At 51.0% G+C, this 15,392-nt stretch overlaps 1 protein-coding gene across 1 annotated transcript; it reads right to left on the reverse strand.

The window, feature by feature from the left end:
- Positions 1 to 1,054: 1,054 nt before the first annotated feature.
- On the reverse strand, positions 1,055 to 15,392 carry TMEM61 (transmembrane protein 61). Its single transcript, XM_005908148.3, is given in 4 exon segments — positions 1,055 to 2,461; positions 7,680 to 7,911; positions 7,914 to 8,028; positions 14,528 to 15,392. Coding segments are annotated over 4 exon segments (630 nt in total). The 5' UTR covers positions 14,543 to 15,392; the 3' UTR covers positions 1,055 to 2,193.

Genomic DNA, 15,392 nt, shown 5'->3' on the forward strand with positions numbered 1-15,392 from the left:
AGGTCAGGGCCAAGCCAGAATTCAAACCTGCATCTCCATCATAGCAGGAAGTACAAGGCACACACAAGGAAGAGAGAGAGGAGTACAGGATAAGGATCTGGGATCTGGTGATGGGGAAGGGAGAGGATCCACAAATCCACGAGAAGAGCCACAAGATCTGGCTCAGGTGGCTGAGAGAGGGCCCGGGAATGACCAGGATAGCGGACCTTTTTTGTTTCATTTTCAGTCAACAAATATCTACTGAGCATCTTCCACGGGCCAGGCACTGTTTCTAAGCTTTAGGTAAAGAAATTGTATATATTGTATGCATATAATAGTAAAGGAAAGAAGCAAGAATACCCCTGCTCTTGGAGAGCTTGCTGGGGTAGAAACATAATAAACAAAGAAACTTTTAAATATTTTTAATTTTAAATATTAAATGATGACAGGTGTTATTTAAAAAGTAGAGCAGGAAGGAGGCTGGGAGTGCAGGGTGCTGGGTGGGATAACAGTTTTAACAGATTGGCTCAGGATGGCATCTTGAAGAGAGGTTCAGACAAAGATGTGAGGGGCATGAGGAGTAAGCCTAGAGGAAAACTTCCAGAGAGAGAAGACAGGAGCAAAGGCCCATAGAAGGGCCGACTGCAGCAGAGAGCAAGGGCAGGGACCGAGACCCACCCACACCATCCTCGATAGAGATTTCATTACTCAGAGTGACCTGGGAACCACTCAGGATTTTGAGCCCAGGAGGGGTGTCACGCATCTGAGTTTGATCAGGCTCATTCTGTCCAGTGGGCTTCCCTGGTGGCTCAGACAGTAAAGAATCTGCCTGCAATGGAGACCGGGTTTGATCTCTGGGCCAGGAAGATCCCCTGGAGAAGGGAATGGCTAACCACTCCAGTATTCTTGCCTGGAGAATTTCATGGGTGAGTGGCCTGGTGAGCCATAAGTCCATGGGTTTGCAAAGAGTCAGCACAGCTGAATGACTAACACTTTCCATTAAACTTTGAGGAGACGTCAAGGGACCCCGGCAGAACAGGGAGATGGGATGGCAGGTAACGAGCTGGTCCAGGCCTACATGGGAGGATCCAAGGCCTGGAACCAAACCAGGCCTGAATGAAAACACATTTATTTATATGAAAAACTTTTATTCTCTGTGATTTTACCTCTCTTAGACTCAGTTTCCACACCTGTTAAACGGGGACACTACCTGTGGCAAAGAACTTGAGGATGTGAAAGAACTGCAGGGAGCCTGGCCTGGTAAATGGGACGCTCCTCGGGGAATGCTGTACCTACACAGCTGATTCTGACTGAGCCCCAGGACTTTGAACTCCTGCTTGCGGAGTGACCCTCAGAAGGTTACTTAACCTCTCTGGGATAGTTTTCTCATCTGTGAATGGGGTATGACATTCTGGAAGTAGACATTTCTATCATATCTGGAATACAAGAAGAGGTGTGGAGCTCCCTGTCACAGGAGGTCTGGGAGCAGAGGCGCCTAGTGGAGGGGGGTCACCTCTACTAACAAAATCCAACAATCACTGCATGCTTAAGAGATGCTGCCACAGGCTCAGAAGTCTGCATTTATTGTTTGCTACATTAGCATTGAGCTGCAGGTTCAGTGTGATCTCATAATGTCACCTGCTATCATCTCATTTAATGCTCAGAACTCAGCTCTCTAAGGTAGGGGCTGGTGCCTCTGTAATTCCCATTTAACAGATGAGGAAACTGAGGCAGAGAGAGGTACAGTCACTTGTCCAAAGTCCCTCAGCGGGTACCTGGTGGAACTCATGCACAGATGGTCTGAATTCAGAGTTCATGTTTTTTTGGTATAACCGAAACTCAATGCATTACTTTGGGCCAGTCCTGGCTCTGCCTTTAGGCCCCAGTTTCCTCATTAGCTCAAGAATATTTCCCAGCTGACAGCCAACAGTAGCGGCCACGTGAAAGTGGCATCTTGGGCATGCTGGGCCCCAGGGACTGCAGCCCCACCAACATCACAAGGGGCCGCAGAACCACCCAGCTGGGCCCAGGCAATCCACAGAATCACGAGAGATAATAAAATGGATTTATGTTCAGCCATTTGTTACACAGCAAGAGAAAAAACGAAACAGCAGTCAGCAGTATTTGTTGACTGCCTGTGTGTACCAGGCACTGGACCAGACACTTAGAAGAAGCCCATCATTGGTCTCCAGCTTCCAGGCCTGCTAGAAGACTTTAACTTCCACCCTCTGTAATCTGAACAGGGCCCGTGAGGGAGCATGCAGCCCCACGTGCTGTCTCTCCAGAGATGCCACCGGCAGCAAAGATGAGGCTCTCATAGCTAGGTGGAGGCAAGGGGGGCTGGGCCCCAGGCAGGGCATCCCCCGAGGCACTGCGTTCCAGGTCTTCCTCCACAGGGGACGCAGGTAGTATCAAGGGTCCCCCAGCCAGTGGGCAGCACACAGCCTCCTCGTAAGTGGGGACGGTAATCACCTTCGGGGTCCTAGAGGGACAGAAGAGAGGCTATCAACAGGGGTGGGGTAAAACCCGACGGCACACCAGGGAGAAGGGGAGGGAGGCTATGGGCTTCCCTGGGCCCGCGAACACCGCTGGAGCTTGACAGCCGCCAGCCCTTGCCCACCTCAGCTCCTTGACTCTGCTCTCCCTCCCTTGTAGTCAGTTCTCCATTCAGTTAGCTCTCCACCTGGACTCGTCACACCCTCTGTCTCCTCAATTCTCTCTGCAGGGAAAGTCCTTCCCACCTCCCTGGGAGGTGGGAAGTCAGTTCCCACTTGTCCTTGGAGTCTCCATCCAGGCTCTTCTGACCAGGCTCTGCCCTCTAGATTCCAAGAATAGGTCACTTGCATCCCAGCCACACCAAAGCTGATGGAAATGAGGCTGATCCTCCGTCCTCTCAGGGCCCTGGAGAATCATCTGTGGGGAATCAGTGTTCCTTCCCTTCCCAGGACCTTGGGGGTAGGAATGTCACTGATCCTATGTCTGGGCTGCTTCTGCTTTGGGAAGATACTGCCACATACAGGGGCTGACAGGTGATTCTGGAGGTCCCTTCCCACCCCAAGTGTCTCTAAGGTTGATTATGAGTCACAGCGTTGGCTGGTTCAGCTCCCTGCTCAGCCACATTGTCAGTAGGAGATCATGGGTCAGTGTTAGGGAAATTAAATGAATAGTCTTGTTTAGGCTTCAGAGCCAAAGCAGAGCAGGCCTCTGACCTTGCTTCTAACCTGCCTGGACACTGCCCTGACTGTGAGTGACTGTCTGCTGTGAGTGCAAGACTTGCAGCACCATAGATAAGATGCAGGAGAAATCTTGAGATTGTTGAGCCGCTAGAGGGGGCCCTGGCCAACCAAGCCCCAGGCTTAACGACAACATTCCAAGTTTTACAAGACAAAATAAACAACATTAACACGAAGCCAGCAATGGCAACCCACTCCAGTACTCTTGCCTGGAAAATCCCATGGACTGAGGAGCCTGGTAGGCTGCAGTCCATGGGGTCACTATGAGTCAGACACGACTGAGCGACTTCACTTTCACTTTTCACTTTCATGCAATGGAGAAGGAAATGGCAACCCACTCCAGTGTTCTTGCCTGGAGAATCCCAGGGACCGGGGAGCCTGGTGGGAGGCCGTCTCTGGGACCGCACAGAGTCGGACACGACTGAAGCGACTTAGCAGCAGCAGCAACACGAAGTCAGAGCTGCAATTTGGTCACAGACTGATGATGATGTGAGTTTGCCACCATCCTGGGATTATAAATGGGAACCCCAAACTGCAGTCTTTGAAGTCTCACCCACAGAGCCGACCGCTACCTACGACCCTTTCCCAACTGGGACTCTAGATGTGCTGTAACATGGGACTTCCCAGCGCTGTTTAAGTCTGGATGTTGGTCAAAACCCAATTTGGTGATGTATTCTCTGGTCTATTTCTCTTTCTTTTAATGTTAGTATGTTGAAAATAAGTTAGACAATTCTCTAATAAATATCCGTATTACTTATTTGTATATAACGAGTGGCTTATTTTGTTAACAAATCCTGTGAACCTGAGATGAAAGTGAAAACTTTTGCAACCAGTAAGTAACTCTATTAACCTGAGTCCCAGTTTCCGCATCTGTAAACAGGGACGATACGGGCACCGACCTCACAGGACCATATGAAGATTAAATGAGGTAACACGGGGCACTTCAGCCAAGGAAGCTGATAAGGGGTCCCACCCGCCTCTGACTCACACTGTCATTTGAAGTGAGGGCAGACAAAGAATATCACTCCTGGAGGCAGGCAAGCTAGGTTCAATTGCTATGTGACCTAGGCTATGTTCATACCCAATCTGAGCCTCTTTTTCCTCATCCGTAACATGAAGATAACAATTTCTATTTTATAGATTCAGGGAAAGGGAAAATGCTTTGACAACTCAGGAAAATATGGGTGATTAGGCTTCCAGAAGCCCACATCTCCTGCCATGCTCACCTCCTAGCCATGCCCCAGCCACTCCCTACTTCTCCAAGCCTGGGAGACACGAGGCAGGCTTTGGGTACCCCTGGCACTGCTTCAGCAGGCAACAGCTGGCAGGGCAGGGCACAGCTGCCAGGTGAGACCAGCCCACAGCAGGAAGTTTGCTTAGAGGGCAGAGGTGCAGTAGCCCTCACACCATCTCACCTAGCCAGCTGGGCCCACCCAGCCCCAGGTCACCACAGTCATGGTCCCGAAAGTCAGAAACTTGGGAAACATGAAGCCTGAGGCAGGGGGACCACATGGCACACTTGAGGTGCAGACCCATTCATGGCGTTTTCTGGACGTGGCTCCCTGCAGCTGGGTGGGGCGGGCAGGCCGCAGGCTGTGGTCCCCGTGCTCAGGAAGCTTCGCTGAGCCTGGTGGCGACAGGAGATCCGAGCCTAGCACCAGCCTCTCCACCATTCAGCTGAGTCAGACAAACAGTAGGGAAAGGGGAAAGGGGCCAGGGGTGAAGCACTATTTGCCCTCCACTCAAGCTCTCTAATCTCATTTCACATTCGTGACGAGCCTGGTCAGTCATCGCACAGGTAAGCTAGGGCCACACATCAACTAAGCGGCCAAGCCCCGGCCCACACCAACCGTCACACCTCCCCTACCCGACCCCTGATCTCGCCAAACCTCAGCTTTCTCATCTGTAAAATGGACCTGACACTGCCTTTTAAGCAGCGAAGCTTAAATCAGTGGGCATGAAAGGACATCATCAACTGAAAGCAAACGAAGAGGACTGAGTGTTGCAGTAAATACACCTCCCCATCTATCATCTCGTTTGAGCCTAACGGCAATCCCAGAGAAAATTCCAGGTTTGACGGGAAAAACCAGATATGGCTCAGAGAGTCTAAGTCAAGAACACACAGCTTAGGAAAGAGTGGACATTGACAGCCTTATGTCCAACTAGACCGGTGCTTTTTTCTGCTGTTCTCACTGTGGTTGGGAGTGGGGAATCCCAGAGGCCTCCCACCCAGGCACTTCATCTAGGGCTCACATTTTATATGGGAGCCCCTGAGAGTAGGGGTTTTGTCTATTTTGTCCACTGCTTCATTGTAAGTGCCCTGCAGAATTAGGTACTCAGTAAATGTTGGTGAAATGCATGAAAGAATAAGCAGATGAATAAATGAGGACACTGAGCCCCCAAGAGGGAAATGGGCCCACCAAGCCATCAGCCTAGATGGCCTTTGTCTCTAACCTGGAGTTACCCACAGAGAACAAGGTGCCTGGAGGCAGGGACAACTAAGTGACCTTCCCATGGGGCCCAGATGCTGGGCTTTCAGTAGGAGGGCCAGGATGGCTCAGCCCCAGGGACAAAAAAGAACCATTAGCAGAAGCAGCCTCACCAACATGAAGCCATCCCAGCTCTGAGTCTAAGACATGGTCTCTGAACTTGATGGACCATGAGTACCCTGCAATGGGTGAGTTCCTCCCTGGCTCAGCTGGGAAATAAGGCTGAGTTCCCCCACCTGACATGCAGCTGTGGCCCGGACCCTGTTGGGTCAACACGACTGTGTGTATTGACAACATCCACTCTCTGTGCTCAGGTCAGGCTGGGCGGGGAAGGACAGGTATCCTGAGGCATGATCTGGTTCCAACCAATAACTCACTGAGTGACCAGATAGGTCACTGGTCTCTCTGAGACCCAGGTTTCTCATCTGAGAAGTGAAGAGGCCCCAAGGTCCTGCCCTTCCCTCTAAAGTCAAACCAAGGCCTGACCACTGGACTAAGGGACTTCCATTGAACACTCTATTGTCTGTGACCTCAGGGAGTCCCAGGCCAGTAGCAGGGACTAATCTGTTACCTTCTTTAACTCGGGACACATTTACCTCTCTAAATCAGGGAAGAAGAGTGCCCAGGGTCCCAGGCCAACTCACGGATATCTGGTTTAGCCCTTAGTGCATGCAAATCCAGTGCTTACAGAGTAGTGTGGGGAACGAACACACACCTCACAGCCCACAGGCTCTGCCGCTTTCTAGCTGTATAACCCTCACCCTCTTTTTCTGTAAATAGTACTTCTTACCTTGCAGGTGGGCTGGACTGGGGAAGGTACATGCAGGCCCCTGACATATGCAGGCACAGCAGACGCTTGTTGAAAGAGTAAGTACATAATAAGAGCATGTAAGATACATGCATTCTCAACAGGGCAAAAACTGGTTCTGGGAATCTTGCTGATACTGTGTTTATGTATAAAGCACAGATATACATGCAGACCAAATATACAGTATATCTGTGGTATTAACATTCCATGAGGGAGGATTAAGGGAAAAAGGCCTAAACAGTCTCCTGGGAGGGAGTGATTTAGAAAAACATGAGAAATATTATGTAAATGTAAGATTTTTTCCTCCATTGCCTACCTCATCCCTGGGCTTTTGCACACTCCTCTGCCTGCTTAAGACACCCCTCTCCACCTTATCCACTTGAGGAAAAGTTGACATTTGTTGTACATCTATCATGTGCCAGGCTCTAGGCTGAGTTCTTCGTTTACATCATCTCAGGTAAGTACTATGAGCGGACTCGTTGGAAAAGACCCTGATGCTGGGAAAGACAGAGGGCAGGAGGAGAAGGGGGAGCCAGAGGATAAGGTGTTTGGATGGCATGGCATCACTGACTCAATGGACACGAGTTTGAAAAATCTCCAGGAGACAGTGAGAGACAGGGAAGCCTGGCGTGCTGCAGTCCATGGGGTCGCAAAGAGCCAGACAGGACTTAGCGACTCAACAACATGCAACTGCCATACAGGCATTTGCTACATTTGTCATTCTTATGACTCCTGTTTCATTTCTGATGAGATGTTGAGGTTCAGTGGAGTTGCATAATCTCCTGAAGTCCCATAGCTAGTTAGTGACAGAACCAGGAGAGGATCCCTATGGGTCTGACTCCTGTGGGTAAGTTCTTAACCCCTACACTACTCTGCCCAATACCATGCTAATTTCTACTGCCACTTCCTCCAGGAAGCCTTCCTGGATTTTTCCATGTCCCACAGGACCACGTCTGCCCTCTTTCACAGCTTTAACTACTCTGATTTGTCAAAGCCTGCCTCTGTCAAGGGACTTAAAACACTTTCAGGAGTGCTGATCAGCCTCCAGGACCCCAAAGCATAGGTAAAGCCTAGACCAGAGGAGAAACCCCATGGGAGTTTGCTGAGTAAATGCCTGATGGTGTGACCGGGCCCTGCCTGTGGCCCCCACTCCCCGCAGCTGCACCTGACCTGCAGCTCTGCTTCTCTGAGGACTCCACAGTGAGGTAGTACAGGTCCCTGGAGAGGTGGTATGGGTCCCATCGAGGCAGCTTCTGGGTGCTGGCCTTGACTGACCACAGCAGGCCGAAGAGCAGCAGCAGGCCACCTGCGCCACAGCAGAAGAAGCTGACCGACCTGAGCAGGGCACCGGGGGCCCCAGGCTCAGGGCATCCAGTGGGTGGGGCCGACTGGCCAGGTGGGGGCCTGCATCTCCTTCACTCCACCAGGCGAAGCAGAGAGTCCCAGCCACTAGGACCACCGTGCCGCTGACCATCATGCAGTAGCGCAGGGTGGAGGCCACGCGGGCCCTGTCACAAGTCTGGACAGAAAAGGAGAGAAAAGAAGAAACAAGCCCTGTGAGAGGCCTGCTGGGTACCAGATGTGGGTTTAGTCCTGCCTGAGATCACTGAGCAGTCTCGGAGGGGTCATTTGACTCCTCTGTGCCTCTGCTTCCTCATCTGTGGAATGGAGGTGAGGCTCCCAGCCCTCCAGGGCTGCTCTGAAGGCCATAGATCATGTGTCCCAAGGCCCTGGCACCACACCTGGGACCTGGCAGGACTCAGTAAGTGCGGCTGTTTCCTGCCCAGCCTTCCCCCAGGACTCAGAGGCCTCATCTGCTTGGTGGTACGAGATTCCTCTCTGTGTCTCCTGCAGGCTGGGAGGGAGAAGAGTGAACCCTGTGGGGTCCGCCAGGCCTGCCAGGAGAGGGGCTTGCTGCTTATGCGTTGTCTCACTTCACCCAGGTCACAATCTCGAAAGGGTGATGCTCTTATCTCCATTTGATAGGCTTCCCTGGTGGCTAAGTTGATAAAGAATTTGCCTGCAATGCAGGAGACCTGGGTTCAATCCCTGGGTTGGGAAGATTCCCTGGAGAAGGAAATGGCAACCCATTCCAGTATTCTTGCCTGGGAAATTCCATGGACAGAGGAGCCGGGTGGGCTACAGTCCATGGAGTTTCAAAAGAATCGGACGTGACTTAGTGACTAAACAACAACTACAACAAATCTCCATCTGACCGAGGAAGACACTGAAACCCAGGGCAGGTACCGGCGCCAGTGGGGAAAGGGCATTGAGAAGCCTGGAGCTGAGATTCACAACACAAAACAAAATTTCATGCAAAAAGATGGTTTTTGTGAGCTTATTTTTAATGGTCATAATTTGGAAAGAGCCTAAATGTCCAACTATAGGGAAAGGGTGAATAAAGCATGGCATAAAATCTAGATGGTATATTCCATGACTGATTTAAAAAAAAAAAAAATCAAGCTCAGCACAGATATTTAACAACAGGGGGAAATTCTTATGATATCTGACTTTTTCCAACTTAGGTGCCAAATTAAGCACACAGTATTATCTCAGTGAGGAAAAACAAAATGCCCAGGGGGTGGAAAAAAACACTTGGGAGGAATCCTGGCTCCAGATTATACAGACGGGAAGGGATTTCTCCAAAACCAACATCCAGGTCATTGTACACGCTGTTCCCTCTCCCTGGTAACTTGCTATCATCAATGTCCTCTCCACGCTCAGCTTGACTCTCACCCAAGAAGCCTTCAAAGGGGACACTTTAAACTCAGAGTTCCCTGGGCCTTCATTGACCAAACTGTTATCTGTCTGTTTGACTTCTCTTTGTGTCTTGTCCTCACCAGACAGCAAGTTCCCTGAGGGCAGGGTCTGTATCAGCCTTGTTTACAGCTCTATCCCCCAGTGCTTAACACATAGTAGCTGCTCCATAAACAGGTGTTAAAGAAATTCTCCTAAATGAGAAACAGTGTTGCTGAATAAACCTTGTTGGGTGAAATGCCCCTCTCCTAGCTGGGAGGGATTGGGAGAGGGGAGGGAATACAGGACGCCAGCTGCTGCAGCACCCAGCCTTGGAGTCTGGTTTTGGTCCCTACTCTGCAGCTCACCAGCCATGTCCTGGGATAAGCCTCCCAACTGCGCCTGACCTGTCTCCTCATCTATACAGAGTCCTCCTCTCCTCTTCCACAGGTTGAGCCAGGGAAGGAGAGGGCCAGGGACTCGTAGACCTCAGGAAGACTAATGGTCAGCCTTCCAAATGGGGCTTGCCCAGCCTAACAGGGTACAACTGCACAACGCCCTGCTGTGCAGTCATTCAGACACACAGTCCTCAGGGAGCTGAAAGTGAACTCACTCAGTCGTGTCCGACTCTTAGCGACCCCGTGGACTGTAGCCCACCAGGCTCCTCCATCCATGGGATTCTCCAGGCAAGAGTACTGGAGTGGGTTGCCATTTTCTTCTCCAGGGGATCTTCCTGACCCAGAGATCGAACCCAGGTCTCCCACATTGCAGGCAGACGCTCTAACCTCTGAGCCACCAGGAAAGCGCGCTCGGGGAGCTGAAGAGCATGGCAAAGTGTTCAAGATCTAGTAGGTGAGACTTTAGATTTCAAAAGGGCATATTTCCAGATGTGTTTAAAAACGTGTATATGCATATATACAGAATCTAGAAAAATGGTACTGAAGAATTTATTTACAGGGCAACAATGGAGAAACAGACATAAGACAATAGACTTATGGACATGGGGAGAGGGGAGGAGAGGGTGAGATGTATGGGAAGAGTGACACGGAAACTTACATTACCATGTGTAAAATAGATAGCCAACAGGAATTTGCTGTATGGCTCAGGAAACTCAAACAGGGGCTCTGTATCAACCCAGAGCGGTGGGATGGGGAGGGAGATGGGAGGGAGTTTCAAAAGGGAGGGGATATATGTATACCTATGGCTGATTCATGTTGAGGTTTGACAGAAAACAGCAAAATTCTGTAAAGCAATTATCTTTCAATTAAAAAATAAATTTTTTTAAATAGTGTGTATGTGTTTGTATGTACACATGTGAGCGAGAAAGATAAAATGTATACATGAAATGAGGTGCTCTAGGAGTGGACCCCAATCTTTATGAGCCTCCAGGCCACCAGAAGCATGTAGAAACAAGCCATTTGTAAATTACCTTTGGTTCTCTTCCTGTGAATCTGTCAGTGGGGCAAGTGCCTCCTGTCTCCAGCTCAAGGCATTTTCTCTGGGGGAGAAAAAGAACCTCACTACACTCTCTCCAAAGACAGCAAGGAGAGGCTGTCAGAAGGAAAAGCTGGAAGAAAAAAAAACCCCAGCAAATCGGTAACAGTAACCCCTCACCTATATATTGACATTTGACAGTCCCCCTTCACACCTGGCATCTCATCTGACCACAACAGAGGCAGATGGTCGGGCAGGAAAAGAAATTCTTGTTTTGCAAATGACTAGACTGAGTCCACCCTTATGGCAGATGACACCACCCTTATGGCAGAAAGCAAAGAAGAACTAAAGAACCTCTTAATGAAAGTGAAAGAGGAGAGTGAAAAGGTTGGCTTAAAACTCAACATTCAGAAAACTAAGATTATGGCATCTGGTCTCATCACTTCATGGCAAATAGATGGGGAAACAATGGAAACAGTGACAGACTATTTTGGGGGCTTCAAATTCACTGCAGATGGTGACTGCAGCCATGAAATTAAAAGACTCTTGCTCCTTGGAAGAAAAGTTATGACCAACCTGGACAGCTTATTAAAAAACAGAGACACTACTTTGCCAACAAAGGTCCATCTAGTCAAAGCTATGATTTTTCCAGTGGTCATGTATGGATGTGAGAGTTGGACTATAAAGAAAGCTAAGCACTGAAGAATTGATGCTTTTGAACCATGGTGTTGGAAAAGACTCTTGAGAGTCCCTTGGACAGCAAGGAGATCCAACCAGTCCATCCTAAGAAAATCAGTCCTGAATATTCTTCGGAAGGACTGATGCTGAAGCTGAAACTCTAATACTTTGGCCACCTGATGTGAAGAACTGACTCATTTGAAAAGACCCCGAGGCTGGGAAAGATTGAAGGCAGGAGGAGAAGGGGATGACAGAGGATGAGATGGTTGGATGGCATCACCGACTCAATGGACATGAGTTTGAACAACCTCCAGGAGTTGGTGATGGACAGGGAGGCCTGGCATGCTGCAGTCCATGGGGTCGCAAAGAGTCAGACACAACTGAGCAACTGAACTGAACTGAGACTGAGTCCAGGAAGGTGAGAGACTTTACCAAAGCAGCATACAGCTTGTGTGTCAACCCTTGCATTGTAAGGTAACTTATGATGCTTTTAAATTTCTATAAAAGCAATAGTTCCTCATTGTGGAGGAGAGGAGAAAACCACCTAAGAGAATAAAAATGCAAATATCATTAATGCTGCCCACCAGAGATGAGCACAATCCACAGTGGATGCTTCCTTTTGGGTCCTCCTCCCTTGGCCTGCATACCTGATGATAGTGGCAGCACGTGTGTACTGGGCATTTACAGGGAATGGGAACCACACCCAGCAATTTACAGGTGTCCCCCATCTTAATCCTTGCAACAGCACTAGGTCCCAAAGACACTGGAGCTGCAAGGGTGACAGCTTGTCTGAGGTCAATGCCAAATCTGAACCAGGTCTACTCTGACTCCCTGGTGGCTCAGATGGTAAAGAATCTGGTAAAGAAGACTGCAATGCAAGATACCCAGGTTTGATCCCTGGGCTGGGATGATCCCTTGGAGAAGAGAATGGCTGCTCACTCCAGTATTCTTGCCTGGAGAATTCCATGGACAGAGGAGCCTGGTTGGCTACAATCCATGGGGTTGCAAAGAGTCAGACACAACTAAGCTACTAACACACACACACACTGCTGCTGCTGCTAAGTCGCTTCAGTCGTGTCCAACTCTGTGCAATCCCATAGACGGCAGCCCACCAGGCTCCCTCGTCCCTGGGATTCTCCAGGCAAGAACACTGGAGTGGGTTGCCATTTCCTTCTCCAATGCATGAAAGTGAAAAGTGAAAGTGAAGTCGCTCAGTCGTATCCGAATCCTAGCGACCTGACCTCATGGACTGCAGTCTACCAGGCTCCTAAGTCCATGGGATTTTCCAGGCAAGAGTACTGGAGTGGGGTGCCTTTGCCTTCTCCACACACACACACACACACTAGTCTAACTCAAATACCTGTGACTGCACAGCTAGATAGATCTGTATTTTTCAGTATATAAAGTTGAGACCATGCTGTGAATAGATGCATTTGTAAGTCTTTAGCTCAGGCAGTTCCCACTTTCTAAAACACCCTGCCCTTCATCCTGACTCGAATGCTTCCAGACCTCAGAGAAGCCCCTGGATCACCCCTAGCATGGTCTCACTGGATGCCGTGTCATCTCCTGTGTGAGTCACCCTCTCTCCATATGGATTCCCCCGCTCCATGGGCAGGCAGAGCACACAATGACCTGCCACCCCTGGGCGGTGGAAGCTGTCAGTGTCTGCTGGACGAAGGACAGACTGCCCTGTTGTGCGGTAGTTTTATTTTTACAGATCGGGGCTCTGATTGATTATCAGCAGGATGTGCTCACCCAAGATTCCCCTGGTCCATTTCAGAGAGGTGGTCTTCAGGCAGTTTACTCACCCTTCACAGGAGTGTACCCTGGACCCTGATCGAGGGGAGGAAGGAAGGGCTCCCTGCCCTGGAGGGCATGACACCAGTCCAGCCCCAGAGAAGTGTCTTTCCCAATCCAGCACTCAGGCTGCCAGGCTGGCCCCCTCCTTCCAGCTCCCTCCTATTCCAATCCATGCACCCAAGTTCCTGCCACCTAGGGTCCTGTACACCTGCTGTTCCCTCCACCTGGAGAGCCCTCTGTCCCCATTCAGGGCCCTCATTTCACAACCCCCTTTGAGACCCATGCCAAACACCACATCCTCGCAGAAGCCTTTCTGCTGCTACCACCCACACCTCCCACCAGCTAGAGTTATCACTCCCTCTATCAGTTCAGTCGCTTAGCTGTGTCCAACTCTTTGTGACCTCATGGACTGCAGCACACCAGGCTTCCTTGTCCATCACCAACTCCCAAAGCTTGCTCACACGCATGTCCGTCGAGTTGGTGATGCCATCCAACCATCTCATCCTCTGTCATCCCCTTCTCGTCCCGCCTTCAATCTTTCCCAACCTCAGGGTCTTTTCCAATGCGTCAGTTCTTCAAATCAGGTGGCCAAAGTATTGGAGTTTCAGCTTCAGCATCAGTCCTTCCAATGAATATTCAGGACTGATTTCCTTTAGGATGGACTGGTTGGATCTCCTGGCAGTCCAAGGGACTCTCAAGAGTCTTCTCCAACACCACAGTTCAAAAGCATCAATTCTTCGGCGCTCAGCTTTCTTTATGGTGCAACTCTCACATCCATACATGACTATTGGAAAAACCATAGTTTTGACTAGACGGACCTTTGTAGGTAAAGTAATGTCCCTTTGACTATAGCCACTCTGTTTGCTCTGTGATCTTGATCAGGGTGCTCAACATCTCCGAGCTCAAATTACTGCCTCCTGGGGAGGAGCAAGTTGTGAAGATGAAATGGGAGGCTGGCAAGTAGTGACACAGCTGGACAGAGGAGGAACCCTGGCTCTGGCACTGGGTAAGTTGCCTAGATTCTCCATGCCTCAGTTTCCTCCTTTGTGAAATGGGCACAATAATATCCCACTGTCCCCACTACCAACAAGAGAACTTTAGGTGCCAGTTTTCTGTAAAGAACTAAACCATCTGAACAAGAAGGGTTCTGAACTATCTTCACCATAACCCTGGGGCAAACTGAGGCTCCAAGAGCCACCCATTGAGTTACAACACAATTAGGAGGAGACTTGGGTGTCCAAACTCCGCGCACTAAACCACTGAGGTCAAGGTGAAGGGAAGGGGACCAGGCAGGGTTGGCTTAGGAGGAGACTAGCTGCTCCTGAAGACGGGAGGCGGGGCGGGGGGAGGTTAAGGAAGTTTATACCCACCTTGGGCGCAGTCATCGCGCCGTAGGGTCAGGCGTAGTCCTGGCGCGAGGAGCCCGACGAATCCACCGGTGGCTGTCGAGCCCGAGGGCAGAGCGAACCTGGGAAAGACGGTCCCTCCGGCCTGCTGGGGGCGCGTAGCGGTAGGGGCGGCCCCGGCGACAGTCCTCCAGCCCTGCTCTCCACGTCCCCGCAGAAACGCTAACGTCCGGCTGCGGGTCTAGTCCAAGGGTCCCGTCCCGGTCCCGGTGGGAGCGGTGCCAAGGCCCCTTCACCGCGCAGGGGTTCGGCCACCGGGTGGGGGCTTTGAGGGGCGCACGGAGTCCTGCTTGGCTGTCGACTACGGTGATGACCAGCCCCGCCCCCGCCCCGGGCTTGGCAGACGGCTGCGGGGAACCTGCGCTTGGGCTCCGGGACGCCGCCCGCCCCACCTCTCATCGGATCCGCGTCCTCGCGGCCGGCAGCCGGACGGGCGGAGACTCCCGGGTGGAGAGGCTCCGGGTGGCTCCAGGTGCCGCGCCCGACCTTAAAGGAACAGCGAGATGGCTGGCTGGGGATGAGGTTTCCCAGGGCGAAGGGGGTGACGGGAGCGGCAAGACCCTTCTTAACCGCTACCTCCCTGAACTGTCGGCAATCCGCGGTCCTCGGGGGCCATCCCGCCACTACTGTCCCACGAAGCGGGCTTGGGAACGGGACACGAAACTCCTCCAAGAGCTATTGCGTTCAGTCTGAAAGGGCTGTGGCATCCTGAGCAAGCCACAGGTCTTTCGAACACTGACATCCCCAGGAGATAAGCGTTCTCAGAAATAACTGCCTGCCTTTAAGCGCTTCCCCAGCCTCTACAGGAATCAAGTCACTGCCCCAGCCG

The sequence above is a fragment of the Bos mutus genome, chromosome 3 (assembly GCF_027580195.1).
Source record: "Bos mutus isolate GX-2022 chromosome 3, NWIPB_WYAK_1.1, whole genome shotgun sequence".
Lineage (NCBI taxonomy): Eukaryota > Metazoa > Chordata > Mammalia > Artiodactyla > Bovidae > Bos > Bos mutus.